General features: G+C 39.2%; 4 protein-coding genes across 7 annotated transcripts; 2 read left to right on the forward strand and 2 right to left on the reverse strand.

The window, feature by feature from the left end:
* The first annotated feature begins 386 nt into the window (after positions 1 to 386).
* znf541 (zinc finger protein 541) lies at positions 387 to 7,285 on the forward strand. Of its 2 annotated transcripts, none has more exons than XM_053485343.1 (16): positions 387 to 421; positions 804 to 1,045; positions 2,421 to 2,658; positions 2,745 to 3,774; positions 4,243 to 4,292; positions 4,484 to 4,574; positions 4,660 to 4,776; positions 4,959 to 5,235; positions 5,324 to 5,378; positions 5,514 to 5,656; positions 5,797 to 5,900; positions 5,976 to 6,051; positions 6,156 to 6,244; positions 6,327 to 6,443; positions 6,560 to 6,690; positions 6,787 to 7,285. In XM_053485343.1, the coding sequence occupies exons 2-16, from the start codon at positions 838 to 840 to the stop codon at positions 6,851 to 6,853; spliced, it is 2,793 nt and encodes a 930-aa protein (XP_053341318.1). In that variant the 5' UTR covers positions 387 to 421; positions 804 to 837; the 3' UTR covers positions 6,854 to 7,285. The 2 variants fall into 2 exon arrangements, with proteins under 2 accessions (XP_053341318.1, XP_053341319.1); XM_053485344.1 differs by having other exon boundaries at positions 5,803 to 5,900.
* Positions 7,286 to 7,369: 84 nt separating this feature from the next.
* si:dkeyp-117b8.4 (zinc finger BED domain-containing protein 4) lies at positions 7,370 to 11,733 on the reverse strand. Of its 3 annotated transcripts, none has more exons than XM_053485346.1 (2): positions 11,684 to 11,733; positions 7,370 to 10,755 (listed from the first exon to the last, which is right to left on the reverse strand). In XM_053485346.1, the coding sequence occupies exon 2, from the start codon at positions 10,729 to 10,731 to the stop codon at positions 8,062 to 8,064; it is 2,670 nt and encodes an 889-aa protein (XP_053341321.1). In that variant the 5' UTR covers positions 10,732 to 10,755; positions 11,684 to 11,733; the 3' UTR covers positions 7,370 to 8,061. The 3 variants fall into 3 exon arrangements, with proteins under 3 accessions (XP_053341321.1, XP_053341320.1, XP_053341322.1); XM_053485345.1 differs by lacking the exon at positions 11,684 to 11,733 and adding an exon at positions 11,399 to 11,482; XM_053485347.1 differs by lacking the exon at positions 11,684 to 11,733 and adding an exon at positions 10,851 to 10,987.
* napaa (N-ethylmaleimide-sensitive factor attachment protein, alpha a) lies at positions 11,575 to 19,197 on the forward strand. Its single transcript, XM_053485350.1, has 12 exons — positions 11,575 to 11,631; positions 11,706 to 11,899; positions 15,258 to 15,337; positions 15,424 to 15,540; positions 16,451 to 16,497; positions 17,246 to 17,323; positions 17,446 to 17,501; positions 17,590 to 17,674; positions 17,759 to 17,863; positions 17,941 to 18,009; positions 18,096 to 18,146; positions 18,244 to 19,197. Exons 1-12 carry the CDS (start codon positions 11,620 to 11,622, stop codon positions 18,343 to 18,345), a joined length of 996 nt encoding a protein of 331 aa, XP_053341325.1. The 5' UTR covers positions 11,575 to 11,619; the 3' UTR covers positions 18,346 to 19,197.
* Positions 19,198 to 19,209: 12 nt separating this feature from the next.
* rsph4a (radial spoke head component 4A) lies at positions 19,210 to 24,229 on the reverse strand. The gene is made up of 7 exons (XM_053485348.1): positions 24,129 to 24,229; positions 22,732 to 22,948; positions 21,981 to 22,253; positions 21,452 to 21,901; positions 20,235 to 20,376; positions 20,035 to 20,152; positions 19,210 to 19,913 (listed from the first exon to the last, which is right to left on the reverse strand). The coding sequence occupies exons 1-7, from the start codon at positions 24,227 to 24,229 to the stop codon at positions 19,670 to 19,672; spliced, it is 1,545 nt and encodes a 514-aa protein (XP_053341323.1). The 3' UTR covers positions 19,210 to 19,669.
* Positions 24,230 to 25,076: the final 847 nt, after the last annotated feature.

Here is a 25,076-nt window from a genome sequence, read left to right on the forward strand (position 1 = left end):
GCTGCCTACTGTTACGGTTGGTGAGGACGCTGTCTACTGTTAAATTGTAAGTAACACCTGTGACACGCCTGTAATGGAACTAGATGCGCAAACATACAAAGACACAAACAAACAAATCAACAAACAGAATATGTAAATTATGTGAACTTTTGAAATTAATCTTCACAAAAGAACGAAATTTTATTATTTTGTTTAAACACTTTTTACCCTAGTTGTGCTGGATTTTACATCTAATCTTTGTTTTTAAGTATGATCTAATGAAACACACTTCCATACTTAACCTAGCAATAGAGTAGGAGGAATTGCTAGTTAAAGGCGCTCGGTGTGCATACTGGGTAGTAGGCTAGTATGCTAATGCGGTAGTGCGCATTTACAGCGTTGGTAATCTCTTCTCTGTCTTGGAGTCTTGCTCGGTTTAAAGGTGGGTATAAAATACACAGTACCACAGATATGTTTTAGCTCTCCATTATTTATCAGCAAAATGTAAAGACATCAAACTTTCTTAAAAAAAATAAAAATAAATCCCGACGTTTTTAATATATTTTTTTTCTAGTTCAAGTGTGACTAAACGCTTAGCTAACTCTATTCAGCTAATTTAGTGTTAGCTAAAGAGCGTGTTAATGAGCTAATCTCCACTGAGCAGTGAATGGTATGCTTAATTGTATTTCTGCAGTGTAGTATATTGTTCAAAAATTATTTTCTTCATGAATTATGTCTAATTAGTATTTATAAAAAGAATTATGAATTATGTCTAACTAATAATATAGTAATTTACTTTTTTTTTTTTTTTTTAAACCATGCAGGTTAAAGGTGTGCTGTGCATTGTGTTTTAGCAGCATGGCTGAAATTGAAAGGACCAAAAGTCCTCATGATTTTCTGGAGGTCATGGAGACTTCAGACATAAATCTCTCCCTGATGTCTGAAACTGAAAATCTCTCAGACGATGTGATTTTAATTAGCCCCTTATCCCCACCACTAGCCTCCCTTCCAGCACTGGAGCAACACCAGCTCTGGATGGACACAGACTGTGAAGTAAGCAGTACTGGTGAGTTAAGTAAGATACTGGTAAGAATTTACAGGGTTTCTTTTTTTCAGGGTTAATTTTTTTATAGCGTATTGGTGAATACAGCACAGACCTAGAATACACATCAGACCTAAAGGTCAACTCCAAGCTTGAAGGTGCCAAAACAAATTGTCTAAAACAAATAAAGTAATACACTGCCTGGATAGAATGAAATACACTGCCTGGATAAAAAAAAAAAGTCACACAAACTAAGATTTTATTCAGTCACCTTTAGCTTTGATTACAGCACACCATGTGGTGTGCAGTTCATGTGTAACAATGATTCTTTATGCTCCCAGAGCCACTCTTTTACAGTCTGTTATATGCCTGTACAATCATGGAAGAAGAACTCCCAAGATTTGATAACCTGGTCATTTAGTGCATTCAGGTCATCAGCTCAATTAATTTTATTGCCATGTAACAGTGCTGAGTCTAGACCTAATCAACCGAAGCAACCCCTTGGTAGACACCCTTATCCCAAAAAGCTTTTACAAAATATCTTTATCTCATTAAATCACATCTGAGCAGTTGAGGGTTAAGGGCCGAACAGCAGCAGCCTGGTGGTGCACACAGTCCCAATCCTGTGAGTTCTTATTACATTATGTGCATATATACACACTCTAAATTTCACTATTAAACATAGCTATGGTTTTTACTGTTATTTTTTATTTATTTTTTTACTATGCAGCTTCACCAAGCATTTAGATCTCCATTCACGATTTTTTTTCTTACCAAATTTCTTCCACCAAGTTTATGGTTCAGCACTATCTTTCCAGGTTTGTTCATGGGCTCTTAACCCTGCTCCAGTAATTTTAAATCTCATTAGTTTTCTTTGCCTGGTATTATTTTATTTTAGGGCCTATTAATTTGACCCTTCTGAAATTACTTCTTTATTTGGCCAGGCAGTGTATTATACTTGACATTTAATGAATGTAGAATATATAAGTTTAACTTGATAGTTCATCAAATAAAAAAAGCTTTTCCTTTACATTATATTTTTTGATATGAAATGTGAAGACCTGTTATCAGTACGTCAGTGTATTTTTAATTTTTCTCTATTACTCACGATTTTTTTAGATTCATAGTAACAAAAGTGGTGTCAGAATGAAGTCATTTAGCAAGAAAAAAAATAAAGTAAAATTTTACACCTTATATCATTTGAATAATTTTATATACAGTATGTTGTGCATATTTAAATACTGTTGATGTGTTTTTAAGAAAACACTAAACAAACAAGAGTTGTGTTTGCTTGTTTTTGGATTTCTGAACACCTCATTTTAGCTAAAATCTGCCATAATTACTGACCAAATCTTTCATCTTTGACCTGTTGTCTGTGTCTCTTGTGGAAATGCATCAGACAAACCTTTTTCAGGGAAAGATTCTGACAGTGTCAGGGAAACGGATCCTCTGTATGAAAGCGAGCTCATCCCTAAAGAGTCACTGCAAAGGGCCAAATTGGAGACACACAAGTGTTCAGAGTGCAGTAAAGTATTTACGACCATGTACGACCTCAACGTGCACTTGCTGACCCACCAACCGGAAGGATCTCTTATCTGTAATATCTCCCAGAAAGACTTTAAATGCCATGATCATCTGTGAGTAGAACTTACTTTCATGTAAAGCTTAAAAATAACAATGGGCAAAGTTTGTCTCTAACGCCTCACTACTGTTATGTTTCTAGGGAAAGTCACATGCTGACTCACCAGAAGAGAAAGGAGCATCATTGCCCTTATCCTGGCTGCCCGAAGATGTATTGTGGCTACCGCTCACTAAAACGACATTATACCAAGCAACATGGTACACACCTCTTCCCTCCGTCCTCTCAGCCCAGCACCCTTAACACCCACTTATGCACACCTATGTGGGAGTCTTTAAATCTTGGAATGAAAGATGGTGCATTTACCTCCGCTGACTACCAGTCCTACATTGCTCCACCCAAACCTCATTCCATTTTTCAGGTTGAAGGTTACACTGATTGTGGAACCAGTTACAGCAATTACACTTGGGCATCGAATCTCGGCTTAAGTCACAACACTGAGAATCCCATCCGGTCCCAAGTAATCCTTCCTGTGGATGCGCAATCATGGAGCCTTGCAGCAGATGATGTTTCCTGTAGTTTAAAAAGTGTAATGGACTTGTCAGCATCTCATAATACAGTGATGTTAAACCAGTGGGCATCAAACTCAAGTATTGGGGGTAGTGCGGTGAACCCAGTAGAACCAAAAACTGTTCATACTTGGGAACATAACTGGGATTTTTTAACACCAAACATGGAAAGAGGCGACCAAACTTGCAAAGACGCACCATCCATCCAATCTAGAAAGGAGGCAACTGGCACTGGAATTAGAATGGATATTCAGCCATCTTGTGCTTGCAACAGACAGAATCAACCCATTTTGTTAAAGCCTAGTATGCAAAAGCATCAACCTCAAAATAAGCAGAAGGCTTCTTTCATACATGGTGAAGGATCATGTGCAAAATCTTCTAAAGTTGGATCATCAGCCTACCAGATGGAACCCATTATTTCTTCTTTACTTCCTGCACCGAAGACCAAGAAGAAAAGAGTTCAGAAGAAGAGGACATTGAAGCCTGACAATATTCTTACCCTTTTTCTACCTTCTCCTGAACCACACCCTCTTTACCTTGTTTCCCCCAGCCAGGTAGCCATGGCATCTTTTAGTAAAGAGAGTGCCATCTCTGACACATTCAAGGTATTGTAGTTTGGTTAGTTGTTGCTCTATATAGGTAATGTTCAGATATTGTACAGTTTTTTTTTTGTACAGTTACATAATTATTGGCACTCATCATGTAAATCAGCAAACAAAGTTTTTGTTTCCACCAAAGACTTTTAACATTATTATTATTGGCATACTAATTAATATTTAGTTCAACATTTTTACATTTCACCAGGGTTCAAGGACCGAGTTTATAGGTGGACGATTTACATTACAAATCTTTTTTATGTATTCTCTAGGAGTCGCAATAATGTTGACACATTTTCAAAGGTTAGAAAAAATGTTTTGTGGTTGTAGTCTTAGGGTTTGGGGATTGAAATTAAATTTAGGCTTCTGTTTGTATGGAAACTGCCAGTGATGTTTGGATATTCTCCTGAAGAGTGCCAATAATTTTAAGTGAATATGCTGATTCTATAGCTTGTCAGTTGTCAATTTCTTGCACAGGGAGGAAGCGCTACTGTAATGACACATGGTGGAAGAGAGTCTCTTGAAAGGTCAGGATTTATGTCTTGTCTTAGAGGAAATGTCTGACTTTTATGGATTACATTAGATCATTATATGCAGATGAACTCTTTTGGCATTAAGGAAAAGAATAAGGTGTCTAAACAAATGAAGCATAATATATACAATTGTATAGTTTGGTTTGGGTATTCCTCAAGATGTATGTAAAATCCCGACCTCACAGGCATGCACAGTTCTCACCTACGTGTCCACAAGCTCCTCCAATCTCCTGCAAGATGAATCAACAGTTAGCAAACTCAATCTCCTTAACAAAGGTGATGTATTTCGCTTACAATCCTACAAAATCATTCTAAAACTCTAATGCATATATTTACTTCATCTGTTGATTTTCTGTGACAGGATGGGGGAGTGGACACGGCTGGTGATGGCTACCAGGCGAACCAGGAAGTTCAGCTTTCCCCACTAGTTATCCCAGTGTCTGTACCCGTCTCAAACAAAGAAACCTCATTGAAAAAGGTCTCTGGAAATACAGTAAAAATGTTACTTCTATCATAATATCTTGTTAATTGAGTAGGGCTAATTAAACTGTCTTGTTTCAGCATTGTTGTTGCTATTGTTCTGTAATTATTGGTTTATTACTGTATAACATAATATTATTGATATTACACTTCTAACTAGTGTCACTGACAACATTACAGACTGAGAAAAAGGAGAATGTCAAATATCTGTCCAAGATGTCTCGTCAACCCGGTCTTCTTAGAAGCTTGATTACACCCAACCTGGTGGCAAGTGGTTTCCCAAGTCAGCTGCGTTCACCCACCTACCTTGCCGACCACCTACTAACCTTCAATCCGCCTCCATACACTCCCCCTCCCATGCTAAGCCCTTTACGCCCAGGAACCGGGCTCTATTTCAACACCCTACCCCAGTATGAGTCCGACCGACCTCCGCCAAGCATCTGTTCTGCTTCCCTCGGTGAGTAACTAGTATCGAATGCGACATTTGCTCATTAATGTCATAATAATCCTTTTATTTCCACTGCTTATTGCTGACTTTTCTCCAGACAATAAAGACGAGAGCTGTTTAATTTTGGATAATACATTCGTCAGCATAGAACCGTGAGTCAGTCCATGCCAGATGTTTTTGTCACCCATGTTGCGAGATAATTGTAGTGTGTATTATGGAAATTGTAAAAAAAAAAAAAAATCATATAAATCTTGGAAAACATATGTATATGCTTGGTGTTTATATAGAAAGATCAACGTGGGTTCACGTTTCCAGGCTGAGATCCCTCCTTTGCGCAACCCTTTGCTTACCCTGTATGATGATCATCCTGCTCAGCTTGTCTGGGCTCCCTGGGGAGACCTGCCCACTAATCCAGAGACACAACAGAAGGGTTTGTTTTTACCACACTCAGACTTACAAAAAATTAATTGATTGTATTCTTAAGGGTCTCTTGAGCATCGGTTTCAACTGGTATCGATAATAAGGCTTATCTGTAGTACTGAGAACTGAGTGTGCAACTTTTTGCCACAGTTACAGAATTCCTAGGCTTGTGCTGTTCCAGTGTGCTACCAGGTGGGGGCACAAACACTGAACTTGCTCTTCACTGTTTGCACGAAGTCCAAGGAGACAATCTGGTAAGACAAATGCAGGCTTTGGATTTGTGTTATCCAGTCACAGAGTTTAAATCAACTTCTCATTGCTTGTACCAGGCTGCACTGGATTTGCTCTTAGTTAGAGGAGATTATCGGACTTCTTGTCACCCACTAAGTGACTATCACTACACAGGTACTGAAGTGGAAGAGTCTGTAGATCAATTCTTTTGTAGAATTCTTCAATATAATTTGTTGAAATTTCACCTGTCATCCCTCACACCAAACGTTAAACAACAGGGTCTGACCACTGGACTGCTCAGGAGATAAAAATCTTCCAGAAAGCAATGCTCAGTCATACCAAGGATTTTCAGTTAATTCATAAAGAGGTAAGACCATCCAAGGATTATACAGTTGGTGTTACTGCTTTCCCACTTACAGGAATTTATTTAATTGTTATTTTTTGTACAGTTGCAGACCAAATCGGTTGCCCAGTGTGTGGAGTATTATTACACCATGAATAAGCTGAAAATGTTGAAGCAGGGGTGTAAATCAATTGAAAACGCTGATCTATCTCGAAAGAATTATGTAGGTTTAACATGATTAAGTAATAGGTTTCTATGTATTATATATAAGCTGTAGTCCAGTTGTACTATATGACAAATGATTGCTCTTGCTTGAGCTTACTGTAAATTGGGTTTCAGGAGTCTCACAGTGCCACAGACCAGAAGACAGATGATAAAACTTCAGCCAGGAAATCTTTAAACATACCAAAGGGAAGGCTTGTAAGCCCCTCTGACAAAAAATGGAAATATACCTGTAAGGAGTGTGGCAGGTCAGGAAATGCACACCCTGTAGATGTTTTTTTTTGGTGTCATAACGTTAATTATATATAATATGATCCCACAATATGTATATATCTATTTTGCAGGAGTTTTCATAAGGCCAAAAGTCATCGTGCTCATATGAAAACTCATCAGGAGAATAAAAGTTTTTAATCAAGCTTGCACAGCTTTTCCCAATTGGTCAAGGAGCAGACAGGTTCGAGGTCAGTTGGAGCCCTACCAATGTTTCAAAGCTCTGTTCCCATACGGACCATCAGAATAAAGGTTCGGTTTGATCTCAGAGTGCGACTCCAAGCGCCTAATAATTATATCTGAGTTCCACCAAATAGATTCATTTCAGATGTTAAATGGTTTTGAATGTTTTGAGGTCAGTGTAATACCACATATTACTTTAAAAACCCTTTGTTATTAACACAATATGAACTGTTCAAATGGATGTTTTTTGTTCAAACATTAACATTTTTAAAAGGTATAAATCAAGAGGAAAATACCCCCTGTTTAATACAAAGTCCATTATTATACGTTTGGTCAAGCATTTTTCATCTTGAGGAAATTTTAATGTTTGCATTTTTCACTGAAACTAACATACATCGGTTCACTAGCACCTGTGGGGTACCCTCACATGATACTAAATAGCTTAATGCTGCAAAAAAGTTATTTTTGCATTAGGACTGTTTCATACAAGCTTTAATTTGACATGCAGTTCATGGATTACATCTTAATCACCTGTTATGTTTAGGAAAGATAAAGAATACTTAATGTCACAGGTTACAAAACATGTAATTTTGTACATGGAATAAACAACTGTTGAAATGCATGCATGAACTTGGTAATTTTTTTTTTTGTAATAACATATTCAAAACTTATAGAGGTGACCATTTTATAGTAAAGGTACATTCAGGAGTGGCCCCTGCAATTGAACACATATCACATACTGTATACAGTTTTGAGCAGGCACATGAAATTTTAGCATATCAACGAATACGAGTTATGTGACAATGATCTAACCATTCTCCAGAACTCCCAGAGTCCAAACAGTAAGAAAGGTAGTGTAATAATTTTCTTCTACGGAATAGGAGTCAACATTATTTCAAATAATTACGATGAAAATTTTTTATGGTCATTGTAGATATTGTTAGTAGCTGCACAATTGTCAAACTGTCAAAAATAGTAAATCCTTCTGGATAAATCAGGTTTTACAGCAACAAAACCCAATAAGCTTATTTTTAACACATGTTAAAAATAAAGATTGAGAAAAAAAAATTACTTTAATAGATTTTATACTAGTGTATATTATTCTAGTGTTTCCAGAGTGCATTAAAAACTTTTGTCTATAAACAGTAATCACAACCCTTCTTTACTTAAACCTTATTATCATAGGACACTAAAGTCTGATACAGACTGTCTCTACTTTGGTTTCCACCCAGACTACTGTTATGTTCAATCTCTCGATGTCCTGGAAGATTACCCTTAAGCTGCTCTACATAATCGCAGTTCTGATGAAGAAACAATACTTGGTCAAGATTTTTGGGTCCTAGCATAGCTCGCCTGTGGGCCACCGGTGATTCCCTCGGTGCAAAAGCACGATCAGCGGGAATAGCAGTAGCCGGGATTGAAAGATATCTTCGTGCAAGTCGAGCCACTGCGGGAAAGCGGTGTTCTTTGTTACGCCACCAGTGAAGAGGTGAGAGGCTACGTTTGCACAACGGCTCCGCTATGTAATTCTCTAGCTGCTGTTGGATTTCGGGCATTCGTTCAGTAGGATCTTCTCCAAGAAGAATGTCATACATACTTTGAGGAACAGGGCTTATTCGCATTCGGCCAGAGAGCTGCCGATCACATGTGAGCGGTGATGACAGTTCAGCTGTGTTGGCAGCTCTTTTACATCCACCTGTAGCTTTGGATGGTGAATCTGTAATATTTTCACTGATGTGTTCTGGAGATAAGACAGCTACAAAATTCTCATTCTGCTGAAGTTCAATGCTGTCACCCTCCTCCCCACATGAGGGACATGACTCAGGGGAATCCAATGATGCCACTGTGGGAATAGGCAACTGGTCATCCAATCCCAAAACGGCAGGTTCCCCTACTGTGTCATTCTCTCTTACTTCCAAGCCGCTGTCTATATCTTGGTCCACCTCTCTGTCATCTGTATAAGTCTGAACAGATAACAACTCTTTAACCTTGTCATGCAGCTTGCTGCGAGCATGTGGGCTAAGAAATCGCATCTCTTTGAATCTTGGGTCCAGGAATGACGACAGGACAGCAGGACTGTCAAGCAAGGATTCCTCGTCAGTCAGTCTCCAGCGCTTCTCCATCCCAGTGCGGATCCTTTCCATGATTCCCCTGACCACGGGGCAGCTGCATTCAGCAATGTTTTGCCCCAGGATTCGAGACACACCTTGCAGACAAGGCATCAAGGAAGAAATTGAAGCATTGATGTCTTCGCTCAAGAAAGATGCTGCAATGCGCACCGTTTTTAGCACTGGCACTAATTCGTGTAATAAACGCCACTGATGGTCGGCCAAATTAGGTGCTGCCTTTTGCTCTTCCAGCACCGAGCTAACCACCCATTTAAGCTCTAGCAGTCTTTCACACATGTCAATGGCTGTGGCCCAGCGGCCTGGGTCATCCAAGACCAGTCGTGGTGCACCTTTGTTGGCAGCCTCTGCTTTTTGATTTAGAGCTGCAGCCGCATTAACATCATGTTGGAAGTGAAGGACAATCCCGCGAGCATCTGCAAGTGCCTGTCTTACAGTCTCCACATAAAGTCCCTCCTGGACGCAGATTTTAAGAGCCTCTCCTGCACAAAGAAGTGGTTCCCAGCCCTCTGGAAGTGACTGCATGGAAGCATGACTGGGTCCAGGAAATTCCTGTTGATAGTCCTGATCAAGTGTGATGCTTCCTTGTCTCCTGCCCTCCATACCCCATGGAGTGTCATGAACAACACAGAACACATAGCTCTCAGGAAGGTGGAATTCCGACAGAACTGCTTTTAATGTGTTTGCAAACTTGATGGGGCCGCTGTTGGTGGTGTTGCCTTTGTATTCTTCTATTGGACGAGTATTTAAAACGCAGCGGGCTAGTTGCCAATTAGAGTCAACAAAATGGGCGCTGACAGTGAGGTAGAACTGGCCAATTCCTTCGACCCCACATCCATCAACAGATCGCCAGTGTTCGGTACAAATGGCCATACAGCGGGGAGCAAGGCCGGTTTGAAGATGCTGCTGAAGGCATTGCTTGAGTATGTGATAGCGATGGCACAGTAGGTTCCCAAGCAAAGAAGGTGATGGAACAGGATAATTAGGTTCAAGACAACTAAGCAAGAGTCTGAAGCCCCTCTCTTCTACCACAGAGAAAGGTTGCAGGTCCCTGTATACCATCTCTAAAATAAGGTCTGTGAAAAGTCCTGCACGCTTATCACTGCAGCCCCTGGCACCACTGGTATTAGCGCCACCACTGTTGTTGAGTGTGGTGTTAAGCTCTTCTGGAGAAAATCCGTACGTTGGTTCTACATCCTGGCTTGGAACGGAATTAGCATTTGAAGAACCGACTCCTCCTACAGAACCATGGGTGAACGTAGTGCAGGTATGTTTGGCCTCACCGGCCTCAGCTGCTTGTTCTTCATTCTGCTCCTCTTTCACAATGACGGGCACTACTGGCTGAAACGAGCCAGTCGGTACATCTGCTGGTGGATTAGATGTTGCAAATCTGCTGTTAAGTAAAGTAGACGCAGCCACGTGTTGACGTAACGTTGAAGGGTTTGGGACTTCGGCTGTGTTGGGAGGCGGGACAGCTCCGTCACGAATACTGTGCTTGCGTCCCAAGTGCTCTCTCATCGAGGTGGTGCTGTTGTGAAAAGACAGCTGCCTCTTGCAGTGGTTGCACTCAACTCGATGCATGCTAAGCTGGGTGTAGTGGTCCCATACTTTAGACGTGCGACGTTCAGAGAAAGGTAACATGCGATCCATTCTCCTCCTTAGAGTTGGAGTGCCAAGACTACCAGGCCGCCTTCGACCTGGGAACTCCATGCGGCTGACTTCTGTTTTAGGTTGCTAGAAGAGAAACAAAGCATTAGATGTGTAACAGATATTACAACCATGAAAACTTTTTAGGCATTGGATACAGTGCCAGTCCCTCACACACTCACTCATTGTCTATTCTGCTTTATCCTGTATACAGGCTCACGGGGGGCCTTGAGCCTATCCCAGGAGGCCACAAGTTTGGGTACACCCAACCCAACGCAGGGCAAAGTGCCAGTTCTAAGCCGGAACAAAAATGGTCGCGTCAGGAACGACATCCAGCGTGTCCTAAGTTGTGGCCGGATTAGATGAAAGGCTAACAATAAGAAGTTTCTCTCTTTTTTTTTTGCCCATTTTTGTTTTGTTTTTTTAAAAATAATGCCAATAAAAGTGAAATTTCATGTTCTAAATGTTGCTGTCATTATACAAATGTATTAAGAGTCATTTTACCTATGGGTAACTTTAGCAACATGTTTCATTTACTAGAAAGTCATTTTTTTATTGGAAATAACTTTTTCCTTCAATGTTCTTCCGGGCTAACGCTGCAACATTTCATTCACGTAACAACTCAGTTCCACGCAAAGCGTGCGTGCGTCCGTGCGTCACCATTGAGTACGCACACGTTAGGCGCGTGTGTTTTAAAAAACACATTGATAAAATAAACAATAAACAATACCTAAAGTGTGAAGTTTATCATGATAGATTTCCAAAACGGCCTCCTTTCACAGTTTGCGACCTCTCCACTGGTAACTGCTTCCCGCGTGTTGCGGAGAGAGAAGCGGTGTAAATGATAAGACAAGCGGGAAAACGGAGAGACTCCGCGTGTCCACGCACGAACGAAGTACCTCATAGTGTATCGGGGTGCTAATATATACACCAGCAGTATATCGCTTAAACATGAAGCATCGGGTAGGTTGATAAAGGTTTGTTTAGTTTGTTGCTTATTGATTTGAAAGCTTACCTTTTTTGCGACGACCCCCAAGATTTCAGCCGAAGCTCGATTTTACTTCCGGTTCCAAAGTGACGTGTCTATAGCAACAGAGCAGACCTTTAGGAGAGAACAGAGGGATAAAAACAACATGGATGTTTCCGGGAAAGAGAAAGAAGCCATGGCTCTGATGGCTGAAGCGGACAGGAAAATGACAGTGACGGCATCGTTTTTTATAAAGTTAGTCGGGTAAGTGTGATTTACTTGTTTTTATTTTGGTAAGAGTTGAGCATGCTGAACTGAACTTGTACTGTAGATTTAACTAGATAGATAGATAGATAAATACTTTACTCATCCCCATCATGAAATTCACAGATCCAGCAGTCCACAAATAGTTACATCTAAAAAAAAAAAGTAAAATAAGGTAAAAACAATCCTATAAACAAACAAGAATTAAAAATAAATAAAAATAGGTAAACGCTCCTGTGCATATTATTGTGCAAATCACAATAAAGTTCTGAAGAAAATGTGATTGGTGATTGGAAAAATTCGGACCCCTGCCATATCTCTATGGCAACGGAATCCACAGTTAGGTTCAGGTTTAAAGTTCAGTTGGAAGTTTTCATAACGCAATGCAACTGTGAGTACCTTCCCCATTATGTCAATGGTGGGGTGGTTGGGGGGGGGGGTCTCATGCACCCCAGGGGTACAACTTATACCATCTTTAGGGTCATCTACTCACACAGCTTGCTAGCCTCTTCAAATGTGTCAAATTTTATATATTTCTACAAAATTCTTGCTCTGCGCCAGAACCAGTCAAATTTGGACATCAGCTATGTCATAGATATAAGTCTAAAGTTTATGGGACTTTTTGGGGCGGTTAATTGCCCCCTGCGTCACGATGTCAAAGAATCAAAAAACTGGTTATACAGAATTTTAATGAAAATTTTGCAGTAATTGAATTATCTGCCTTAAGTTTAACCTACACCATAAACGAAATCCAAATGTTGAGTAAAAGCAATGATATGAACAGTTATGTACCAGATTTAATAAGCTACATCTATTTCTACTGGGATTGCTTAATATATTAACCACTAAAATAATGGCACTAAAGTGGTATAAGTGTATTTTACCAGGCTGGAGTTGTTTTAAAAAAATCCTTCTGTAATCCACTCTGCGATTACCGAACAGGGAGTGTATTTGGCTGACAATTAAAGCAAACAAGGCATAGGATACCCAACCTTACAAAATTTTATTTCTTTGTAATAATAAGTTAGACAGAGTTTTTTTCCGTACAGGCAGACATGTACGTGGGCTTTAACCTAATATAATAATAATATCACTGATTAAATTAAATCTGATCAGCTTATTTTTAGCTTTAACCTTTTAACTATTTCTACAAACTCTTTTCACATCAACAACAAGTACTTCCTATAGTACACTATATGGACAAAAGTATTTGGGCAAATCTGTTAATTATTGAATTTAGGTGTTTCAATCAGTAAAGGAAAATCGTAATGCAAGACATCTTGGACAATTCTATGATGCTTCCAACTTTGTGGTAACAGTGGTAAGACCCTTTTCTATTCCATGGCTGTGCCTAAGTGCACAAAGCAAGGACTATAAAGATATGGTTTGATGAGTTTAGTGTGTAAGAACTTGACTGGCCCGCACAAAGCCTTGACCTCAACCACATCGAGCGCCTTTTGGATGAACTGCATTGGAGATTATGAGCCAGGCCTTCTCGTCCAACATTAGTGCCTGACCTCGTAAATGTTTTACAGAATGAATGGGTACGGATTTCCACAGACATATTTCAAAATCTTTCCAAGAAGCTGTTAAAGCTATAAAAGGGGGACCAACTCCATATTGAATTATTTGGATACAATGTCATTGCAGGTTTGGTCAAATATTTTTGTCCATATAGTGTTGGAAGCTGGCTTAAAAATGATTGGTTTACACCTTTACGGGTGTAAAATTAGTTCAATTCAGTTTTATTTATATAGAGTTTTTTATTATTATTATTTTTAAAGTTTTTATTGAAAAGATAAATATCAAAAAGCTCTTTATGGCATAAAGCAGATCAATATATCTCTTTGGGTTATCTCTCAATTATAGAAAAACTATTTACAAAAGACAGGGGATGTATAGACAATACCTATTCATAAAACACAGATTCTATAACAGAAAAACATCTGGTTCAATAGGGGTTTTATACTTATCCCACCTAGACCAAAAATCGACAAACAGATCTGTTTGGTTATTCATACTGAAAGTAATTTTCTCCATTATAAACACATTTTTTACAACATAAATCCAATCCTGTATTTGTGGCGGATTAGGTTTGTACCAGCATTCCGTAATAGCTTTTTTACTTGAAGCAAGAATTATTCTATACATGTATTTTTTTTCCCTTGCCAGGAAACCATTGACACTGTGCCCATATAAAGTACCCTAAAACTGAAATCAATTGTAATGTTTAAAATCATTTCCAATACCTTATGTATATCTTTCCAAAAACCTATATAGCGCTTTTAACTGCCGCAAAGCAGCATTACTGAATCAAAAGAAAGTAACTGGGAGTTTAGTGGCACCATGTGTAGTTTGACAAAGAAAGAGATAATGTTTAGGTATCACAGTCACATGTATAAGTTGAATGTGTATTTCGTGCAGAGTGCAAGCAGGAACTCCGGCAGGACTAACTATGACAGCATAACTAAAAGGACAGCCAGAAGAAAATAGAGACATGAGGGCTCTCTGGGATGTAAAGCAACCAGACATTCCACCATCAACAACATTGAGTGATCAGTGTGAGTGGGGAAGACAGCATCTAAACATACCAGCTCACCATAATACTCCATGTCCATGAGTCCCCCAGATCTGCTCCTTTACCTAAGATCAAGCTACTCACAGGCTTGACTTAACAAATAGATTTTCAGCCTAGACTTGAACACTGCGACCGTGTATGAGTCCAGAACATTAAATGGAAGGCTATTCCATAACTTTGGGGCTTCGGAAGAAAAATCTCTGCACCTTTAGAAGTTTTCTAATAAGTGGTAATGACCAGCAGGCTACATCCTTTGGTTGAATTTATCTTTAGTAACCTTTAAAAAAGACAAGATAAGATAATCTCTAATTGCTTTTCAATACACTTTACCCATCTGTCAACAAGCTTCCATATTCTTTCAATAAGGGACGCTCAGGGAAGGTGAGGAGCATGAAAGAGATTTATAGGTGGCGGTGATGCAACCTACAGAACCCAAACTGCATGCTGGGAGGAAACGTGTTGAGGAGAAAGAGTGTGCGCAAGTACTGGATAAAGCAGAAGAGTTTAAGACAGAACAAGTAGCTTTGCATATTATGGTACTTCCATGACTAAGGTGCCATTTTTATGTCACTGATATTATATTTACAAATATTTATACAATTACAAGGTAAAAGACATTTTAGACATTTAGGAGTTTAGCCATAACGGGTAAGTACTTTAGGAGTTGATTCCCAATACAGAATTCAAGCAAAATCGTGTTACTACTACTTAAGTATAATAATGACTCAAGACTGCATTACCTCAGTGATTTATTATAAGTATTTTGATTCCTTTTTTTAGGAGCTCTTCTAAGGCAGAGGAAGCCTGTGACATGTACACGAGAGCTGCGAATATGTTCAAGATGGCCAAGAACTGGCGCGGTATGCCCACAAAAACGCTGCTTTAATAAGATCAGAGTTGCTTTCAAAACGCACTAACGTTCGGCTTGATATTTGTTTTCTTTCAGCTGCAGGAGATGCATTCTGCAAAGCTGCAAAAGTGCACTTGAAAACGCAAAGCAAGCACAACGCTGCCATCAGCTTTGTCAATGCCAGCAACGCGTACAGAAAATCAGATCCACAAGGTTGGTAGTTTGTTTTCTTGCTCTGAAAGAGATCTGCTATGATTCAGTTAAAGTACAGTGGAACCTTGGATTACGAGCATAATTTGTATTTCAAAACACTCGTAAATCAAGTTGAATTTTTCAATAAGAAATAATTTAAACTCAAATTATTCGCTCCACAGCCCCAAAAAATAAATACAAAAATAATTAACACAAAATATAAAGTAAAAAATTTACCAAATTAACCTGCACTTTACCTAAAAATAAATCCCGACAGAAGCGTTTCTTTTTATGCGCGCAAGTGCTGTGTGTTTGTGTATGTGTGTGAAGCTAAAGTAAGAGGAGAGGAATTAGACCCCCCCTCCCCCTTTCTCGTCTTATAAGGTGTAATAATACACATAATGTGTGTATATAAAGGGGCACGGTGTCTAACGACGTGTGCACACACAACAGCAGGCTGACACAGAGAAAAATGGATCTTTAACCTTTCTAATGAGAGTTTTTGCTTTACACGCGCACTGTACACACACGCATACAGACACAAAATAAAATATGTTTTACGCACACACACATGGTCACAGTGTTGTAGTAAACAGTACATGCGTGCACGGATATTGATTATACCAGTGAGAGACGCCGTTAAGACCCAGCAGGGGAGATGATTACCTACAATTCTGCAGCGCAAGGAAGGAAAAAACCATTGGCTCAGTTGTGATCACGTGACGCTCGGCGTCAGAACAAGAAGTGCATGCGTGATACATGATATTTGGTATTCGTAAACCAAGACTTGTTCGTTTTCCAAGTCAAAATTTATTAAAAATCTTTGCTTTTCTTGCGGAACACTCGCAAACCACGTTACTCGCAATCCGAGGTTTCACTGTAGTCGAATGTTTAATTTTACCACTTTAAATCTATGTGGTTCTTCCCTCAGAGGCCATCAAGTGTCTGAGTCGGGCCATCGATATCAACACAGATATGGTGAGAAATGAGTGACGAGGCGTTAAGTTTGATTTTGTCTTGTAATATTTCTTATACAGCTCAGTCTGTTCAGAACCTATCTATCCATCTATCCATCTATCCATCTATTTATCCAGTAGGCTTTTATTGTCATTTCAACCATAGACAGTTCAGTACACAGTAAACGAAACAACGTTCCTCCTGGACCAAGGTGTTACGTACTGTATGCACAACATAAATTTACAAAACTAACTAGCTAATTCAGACATCTAATTAGCTGACTAGCTGAGACAAAACAAAGTAACACAATGAATTAACAAAACTATCTAATTATCTATCTCCATATATATTACCATATCTTTCTTTCTTCCTATCTATTAGAAATGTATTAATCCCTGCTTTAATTATCCAATTAAAGCCTCTTAAATATTGTTTATTATAATAATAATTTTTATAATAATTGTTTATTTAATTTCAGTTTTGGGAACAGGCATTGTATTTCTTTATTTTCTTTTTTTTAAATACTTTTTTCCCTATTTTTTCTTTCTTTTCTTCATTATTTGTGATTTCATTTTGTTTTTTTACTATTTTTTTTTCTTCTTTCCTTTTTTTCTTTACTACTTCTTGATTTATTTATTTATTTTTCTTTACATTTTTCTTTGTTTCATAGTGTATATATTTTTTAAACCATGAATGATCTCTATTGAGTAGACACAGTAAATTTGATTGGGTTGTACTGACTTATTGAGGATCACATCTTCATCCACAGGGGCATTTCACCACCGCAGCGAAGCACCACATCACTGTGGCTGAAATTTACGAGTCAGAATTACTGGACATGGATAAGGTGAGCGAGATGGTGTTTGGAACATTTAGTGTCGCTGTAATAATAATAATAAAAAAAAAACTAAGCTGTACAGGATCTGTACAAAGAAAATGCAAAAGTGTTTTGTTTTGAAATAATTGCAGGCAGTTGTGCATTACAAGCAGGCTGGTGATTACTACAAAGGAGAAGAGTCTACAAGGTACAAAAAAAACATTCCCATTCTCTCGCCCCCTCTCTCACACACACACGCACACATGCCAACAGTTTGATTTTGTTTTCCCCTGCAGTGCTGCCAATAAGTGCCTACTTAAAGTGGCGATGTATGCCGCACAGTGTGAACAGTACCAGAAGGCTCTACAGATATTTGAAGAGGTCGGCACGTCTTTCAGTAAACCATTAAACCATATGCAACTCGTCTTTCGTTTTCGTCTTTCATAATAATGTTAATGTGTTCAGATTGGGATCTACTGCATGGACAACACCTTGCTGAAGTATGGAGCTAAAGATCACTTCTTCAAGGCAGCACTGTGTCATTTCTGTGTCGACATGCTAAACGCCAAGGTGATTAGCATCTTTGTTGTTTTGTTAGCATTAGTGCCTTCTTTACGGTCATATTAATTAGTTTCCATCTTCTCTAGCTGGCTTTGCAGCGATATGAGGGAATGTTTCCTGCCTTCTCAGACTCCAGGGAGTGCAAACTTGTCAAGGTCCGCTTTTAAATCAGTTGTGAAGATTTCTTATCTTCGCTCAAAATCCTGATGATGGGTTTGTTTTTGTTTGTTTTTTTAAACAGAAACTTCTTGATGCACACGAGGAGCAAGATGCCGATGCATACGCAAACGCTGTAAGTTCCTGTTTCGTAATCGAGCTCGTAAAAAACATTAAGCTGGGAGATGATCTTAAAAGCTCAGAAGAGCACCGTTGTCTGTTCTCGCTCTTAGGTGAAGGAGTTTGACTCGATCACGAGATTGGATCAGTGGCACACCACCATGTTACTGAGAATCAAGAGGACGATTCAGGAGGACGAGAGCAATCTCCGCTAATACTGTGACTCATGATGGACCAGTGCATATCAACTTATACTCTATTTGATTTCATCATGTCATCCATTTTTTGTTTCCTTTATGTTATTGAGCTGTTCTTGTCCACATTAAGTAATACAGTATTTATTATTTAACTGCTGATCTTTTAGGGCTGAAACATGTAGCATTGCATAAGAATTTAGATTGCTTTGATTCCATGTTTGTTTTTTGCAAATTATTGCATATAATCTATAACATAAATAAACGATAAAAATGAGGATTAAAATGTATTATGTATGAGAAGTAAAATCGCTTATTTTCTTGCTTAATTTTTGTTCACCAGTTAATTCTGGTTCGATGTTGTCTGTTCCAGTCTTAAGTAACATTATTATGATCAGCAACTATTCATGGTGGTTCAGTATTTATTGATGTTTTTCTATAGGTATTTGATAATACTTCCATCATTTCCTTATCTCATTCAGCACTTTGTTGAATTGAGTCTGATACATATTTCTTGAACTGAAAGAGAATTCAAGGGCATTTTGTAATTTTTTAACGATCATCCAGTTCAAAGTTTAATGGATTATGCGCATGAGTTGGATCATGTCTTTGTCTGGTTGTGATCCAATTTTAAGTGATATGGTAGTTTTTGATTCTTTTTGAACTCTTGTGCAGGTACAATAACTATTAGCTCATGCTGTTGTGCAACAGTAAAGCATTTCTTGCATTTATTATTTTAGTTCAGTTTTAGCTATAGTGTGAACAAGAATTTCCAAGTCAAGCCAAATAAGCCGATTTTTTAAGCATGAAAGAAAACTTTAAACAAAATTCCTATAAACAAAATTCCTATGGCGATAATTTACTCACAGTAACCGTTTTAGATCTTCAGGTTTAATTAAACAGTTTTTGACTCCTTCAACTGCTTTATTGATTTATTTGCCTCATCCATTAAATACAATTGAAATCAAGAACATTTTTCATACTCTGCATTAAAAATATAGATCGTTGAACATTATAAGAGGTTAAACATGACAGGGTAAGCTGTTTATAGAAAAATCAGTTAGGCATAATTGTATTCATTTGGTTCATTAATTAAAGAACACATACTTTTTTATCCAGTCATGAGTCCCACAGACAGAAGGTCACCTTAAATCAACATCAGCATTTGCTTATACAGTACACGTCCCTGTAATTGGCTGCTACTGTAACAATGAGCAAGTATTACAATGAGTGCATTCATATAAAAACAAATGAGGTCATCCCTTGTTAATCTGATTCAAGTGTTCGTCAGAGGTGTATAAAAAAAAAATCAGGAAGGAATGTTTATCCATAAGGTATGTCTCATTTAATTTTCCTCTTCATCCTCTTCATCCTCTTCCGCAGCATCCAACGCGTAGTTGCCCTCCAGCGCGGCCTGCTGCTCCTCTTGTGCTTCTTTGAGAGCCTGCTCCTCCTGCAGAGTGGGGTCCAGCGCCTCAGTGACCTCAGGGCCACTTGGGTACTCAAGCTGTGGTGGAGGAAGTACAACCGGGCTAAAGCTCTCGCCCAAGAATTTCATCCCCCAGCCAATGTAGATGTTCTCAAACTTCCTGTTGCAAAATTTAAACATCAATTAAGTAATCAACCCTATTATAATTAAAGTGACTACAAAAGCAGAATATATCCAGCATATGACAACGTAGATTTAGGAAAAATATAGAAAGTCCTTACTTTCCACAGGCGTATGCGTAGGCTCCAGGCCACAGGTTGGAGCGCACAAAAGCAATGGCGTACTGAGGAATTAAGTGTGAAGAGATCCTGGTACTCCAAGGAGGAGTGTTATTAACCTCTGAAATATCAGAACATGTCCATAAGGTGTGTTTGCTCATGAAAGAAACAAAACTGACACCCATCTCAAGTCAAAGATTCACCTGCATCCTCAGACAATGGCGTGAGAAGCGGCGGTCCAATCTCTGGCTCTGGCTCGTCAGGCTCTTCCTCCTTCTCCTCTTCCTCTGCGTCTTCTTCCTCCCTCTCTGGCTTTTCGGCCATATTGACCCACGTACAACGACCCTGGTGCACACACAGAGATGATCAAAAATGATCAGGTTTGGGAATGTAGATATACAGTGGTTTGTTTTGCATGTTTGTCGCACTTTAATAGCACAAGTCAACACATCATACAGTTTTTGAATGGAGGTTTTTATTATTAAGGGAAAACAAAAACCAAAACGACATAGCCCTGTTTGAAAAAGTGTTTGCTCCCTAATCCTAATAACTGGTTGGGCCACCTTGGTAGCAACAAGTGCAATTAAGCATTTTCAATAACTTGCAATGAGTCTGTTACAGCACTGTGGATGAATTTTGGCCCACTCATCTTTGCAGAATAGTTGTAATTTAGCCACATTGAAGGGTTTTCGTGCATGAACCGCCTTTTTAAGTTCATGCCACAGCATCTCAATTGGATTCAGGTTAGGAGTCTGACTAGGCCACTCCAAAGTCTTTATTTTGTTTTTCTTCAGCCATTCAGATTACAACAAACAGTTAATGGAACAAAAAGTTAAACTTTTGTCTTGTCAGTCCACAGAGTATTTTCCCAAAGGTCTTGAGGATCATCAAGATGTTTTCTGGCAAAACTGAGACGAGCCTTTATGTTTTTTTTTTCTCAGCAGTGGTTTTTGTCTTGGATCTTTGCCATGCGAACCATTTGTGCCCCCAGTCTCTTTCTTATGATAGAGTCATGAACATTCATCTTAACTGAGGCAAGAGAGGCCTGCAGAGAAGTTTAACTCAGGTGTGATAAACCAGAGTTAATTTATGTTTTAACAGGGGAGCAAACACTTTTTCACAGGGCTATTTTGTTTTTTTATTTTAGTTTGGGATTTTATTTTCCCTTCATAATAAAAAACTACATTTATAAACTGCATGATGTGTTAATGTGTTATCTTTGACTAATATTTAAATTAGTTTGATGATCTGAAACATTAAAGTGTGACACATACTACTTTTCATACTACTGTATGTTTGCAATTCAGAAGTTTTATCTGCTGTTAGAAAGGAAGTCGGCAGCTTCTCAGACGTAGATCTTCAATGGATACAGTCTCCAATCAGTGTGTGAATGTAGGTGATTCCAATACGATTATCTCACCTGCTTGAGAATGTGCTGTATGTGGTGGACCCACGCCGACAGTGACTCTGCCATCTCGTGCATGGGGATTCCCTCAAATTCAGTGTTGTCCTCGACGCTGTCTCTTGCTCCTTCCTCCTCTTCTTCCCCCTCCTCCTCTCTGAACTGATAGAATCCCAGTGGACTGACCTGCGTACCTGCTGAGATGCGGGCTATCTGGGTGCGCAGGTAGTTGGCTTCGTTGCCTGGGAAGGGCGGGTAGCTCACGACGGGAGCGTCCAGGCGCCCGGTGAAGAACTTGCGGATTTGTCGTGCAACTGTAATCTGAGCAGGTGTAACTTCAGGAAGACGGACCCAGGGCAGGCCTGGCTCTCTGCACACAAAGTATGTGAACTTGTTGGTGCCGGTACGCCGAGACTCATTAGGGACTGGGCTGGGTGGCTTGTAGCTTGATTTGGGGAGTGGATCCAGCTAAAAAGGAACAATCCAGAACAAAATTGAGCCTTGTTTATACAAGTCAGTAAGGAATTACTTCAGTAACCTTGATTACCTCCTCCTCGCCCTCTTTCTCCTCGTCTTCCTGTGTTTCCTGCTCTGCCTCGTCCTCCTCTTCCTCACCATCCCTGTATTCCACTTCAGCCACTATATAGTTCCACTCAATACCAAGGATTTTACCCCAGAATCGGCAGCGTTGCAGGGGCTGACTGTCCACCAGCTGCTTCAGGGCCAGGAGGATCCTTTGCATCTCCTCCCGACCCAGACCAACCCCAATCTGCTCCAGGAAGAACGTCAGCTCAGTCATATTGGGCAGGGGTGTCTCCATCTAAGAAGGAAGACAAATAATGTTTAAGTGGATTTTTATTTTCCTATGCAATGACTTTTAAGCTGCTTGGTTCCACCTACTTACGTTATTGATAGCATTAAGAAAAGTTTGAAATCTATGGCCAGGTGTGCAATGGAGCATAGCCATGCTCTCTGGGTCAGAAGGACAGCATTGCTTTTTCTCTCTTCCAAGTCAATCACGGCAACATTAACCAATTATGACCATCTATTAGCTCATGTATGTGGAAGAGGGCAGCACTTTCCTCCAAGCTGCAGTTTGAAAACCGATGCATTTGGCCAAGTGTTGCATGGATCCTACTTAACCACATTTATATATTTAATTCTACTCTTCAAAAAGCATAGAAAAACTTAAAAAAAAAAAAAGAATTCTTGCCTCAGATGAGCTGACACATCTAATAATGAGTAAACACACTTTTAGATATAAGAATGAGTTTTAAAAAATCAGTTCTGACCAGTACCTCTTCGTGTTCCTCCTCTTCACCGCGGTTAAACAGCGGTCTCTGTTGCTCGGCCAGCAGCTCAGATGAGGATGTGGACGGGGAATCTCGCACCGTGCTCTGCGTCTCCTGAAGCATGCTGCGTTTTATCTCGCGGCTTAGATCTTCAATCACGTCCACCGTGTTCTCCGGACGCTCATCCATCACTCTGGTGAGCAGGCGAACCAAATGGTCGTAGCTGAAATAGACAGTAAATCATTACTGTTGATGATAATGACAATAGCTGAACACTTAGCAAATATAGAATGGGCCGGCACGGTGGTTTAGCGGTTAGCACTGTCGCCTTGCACCTCCAGGTTTCCTCTGGGCACTCGGGTTTCCTTCCACAGTCCAAAGACATGCAGATTAGGCTAAGTGCCATTCCCAAATTTTCCTTTAGTGTGAGTATGTGTGTGTACCCTGCGATGGATTGGCACCCTGTCCAGGGTGCCCTAAGTTTTCTGGGATAGTCTCTAGGACCCTCGCGACCCTGTATACAGGATTAAGCGTTATAGACGATGAGTAAGTGTTTTAGAATGTAGAAAATAAATCCAAACCTGTGTCCAAATCTTTGAATAACAAATTATATACTGAAATATTTATGATATATTTAGGTATCCTCAGGCTAATTCTCTATTTTGGTGCTGTATATTTTTATTGTTAGAGGAAAATAGTGCTTATCCCTTGCTGATGTCATAAGGCGTCTTAGTGGTTTGAACTGTCTCCTTGCACCTCCGGGGTCTGGGTTTGACAGCCGCCATGGATCTGTGTACATGGAGTTTGTGTGTTCTCCCCATGTTTGGGGGGTTTCCTATGAGTGCTCTGGTTTTCTCCCACAATACAAAGACATGGAGATTAAGCTAATTGATGTTTCAAAATTGCCCTTAGGGTGTGAATGTTGAACGGCGGTCCAGCCACGGTCGATTACCATGGAGTAATCAACAGTGGCCTCCAAGGCCCCTGGATGGACTACAGAGATGGATCAGATGGATGGATCAATGGATGTCGGATAAGTAAACACTTCTATCACTTACATAGGCATTCAACGATTTCCAGTATGTGATAGTGGTCAGGTTTCACAAAAATAAAAAATAAAATAGAAGTAAGGGAAACACTAAACACTGGATGCATCACTCTTTTCAGGCATTGATGAAGCAAGGACTAAAACCCACTGCACCACCATTAACCCACAGATAGTCGAATGGCATTGTGGGTATTTTAAGAAACCAGTAACTAAAATGACATTTTTTTATTATTATTATTATGAATGTTAATGTGGTCATTTATTTATTTACATCAGTAGCTGAGAATGACTGTCACAGAATGTATTATATAAATAGAGTTTTTAGTGGTTTTCGTGTTAAATAAATATTACTCACAGGTTGAGGTTTGTTTTTGTGCTGTTTTTTAAGAGAAAAGCTTTAAAGCAAGCTGCAGCCAGCTGCCTCCGCTCCTCTAGCGTTTCCTCCGAACTCTCCATGATTCAGATAAAAAAGAAAAGCAATGATCCAAAATATTGTTTAAAAATTTTTATAATTTATATGTTATATATGTGTAAAAGTAAAGTAGCGCCCGGTTCGGTCACAAAGAGATGACGACACGTTAACTAGTGTAAACCAAAGTGGTTGCTATGGTTTTTGGGGCTGCCTCATTCTGATTGGCTGAGCAAGAGGCTTGGTTGAATCTGATTGGTTGCGAGGTCAAGCAGTCCTGCACGCAGTCTCCTGCACGCGCGCAGCGTTAGATATGAAATGGTAGGATTGTTTACTGCTTGAAATTAATAACCTTTATAAAATGTATAAACAAGTTAACAAAAAAAATGCTCGAAAAATAATCAATAATTTGATTCTCCTGAAATGGTGATTATTTTAGGCCAGGAAGTGTAGATACAGCAGTTGTACTGAAAGTAAGGCAAAAATGGGCTTTAAAAAATACATGATGTAAATTCCTCGTTACCAGAATAATAAATAGATTAATAGATGGATCTACTACTTTGTCATTGTACATTATACAGATACTACCTTACTTTAGCATGCACTTTAGCATCTACCAGAAATGCAAATAGTATCAGATATACTATATATACTGGCACTGTACAAGGTATAAGTTGGGGGTTAAATAAGGAGATTTTTATATTATTAATTTTGATATTTTAATATTTTTCCTGCCATTATCTCCTCATTCCTAAAGCCTATTATGAATAAGACACATATTAAAGTACAATATACCATCATTACACTTGATAAGGAATTTACCTAAAATGTTTCATCTATTAACAACATACCAGTCTATGGCATTAAGACATCACATGGAGAAGTTCAAACTCC

This window comes from Clarias gariepinus, chromosome 24 (assembly GCF_024256425.1).
Source record: "Clarias gariepinus isolate MV-2021 ecotype Netherlands chromosome 24, CGAR_prim_01v2, whole genome shotgun sequence".
Classification (NCBI taxonomy): Eukaryota; Metazoa; Chordata; class Actinopteri; order Siluriformes; family Clariidae; genus Clarias; species Clarias gariepinus.

Excerpts from the sequence above, each read along its gene's own strand:
- znf541 (XM_053485343.1), top strand. The coding sequence starts at position 838 with ATGGCTGAAATTGAAAGGACCAAAAGTCCTCATGATTTTCTGGAGGTC. Across the intron at positions 2,659-2,744 it reads TTTAAATGCCATGATCATCT|GGAAAGTCACATGCTGACTC; the intron begins GTGAGTAGAACT and ends TTATGTTTCTAG. Across the intron at positions 4,777-4,958 it reads AAGAAACCTCATTGAAAAAG|ACTGAGAAAAAGGAGAATGT; the intron begins GTCTCTGGAAAT and ends ACAACATTACAG.
- si:dkeyp-117b8.4 (XM_053485346.1), bottom strand. The coding sequence starts at position 10,731 with ATGGAGTTCCCAGGTCGAAGGCGGCCTGGTAGTCTTGGCACTCCAACT.
- napaa (XM_053485350.1), top strand. Across the intron at positions 15,541-16,450 it reads CAGAAAATCAGATCCACAAG|AGGCCATCAAGTGTCTGAGT; the intron begins GTTGGTAGTTTG and ends TTCTTCCCTCAG. Across the intron at positions 16,498-17,245 it reads TCGATATCAACACAGATATG|GGGCATTTCACCACCGCAGC; the intron begins GTGAGAAATGAG and ends CTTCATCCACAG.
- rsph4a (XM_053485348.1), bottom strand. The coding sequence starts at position 24,229 with ATGGAGAGTTCGGAGGAAACGCTAGAGGAGCGGAGGCAGCTGGCTGCA. Across the intron at positions 20,377-21,451 it reads TACAGCACATTCTCAAGCAG|GGTCGTTGTACGTGGGTCAA; the intron begins GTGAGATAATCG and ends TGTGTGCACCAG. Across the intron at positions 19,914-20,034 it reads TACGCATACGCCTGTGGAAA|GAAGTTTGAGAACATCTACA; the intron begins GTAAGGACTTTC and ends ATTTTGCAACAG.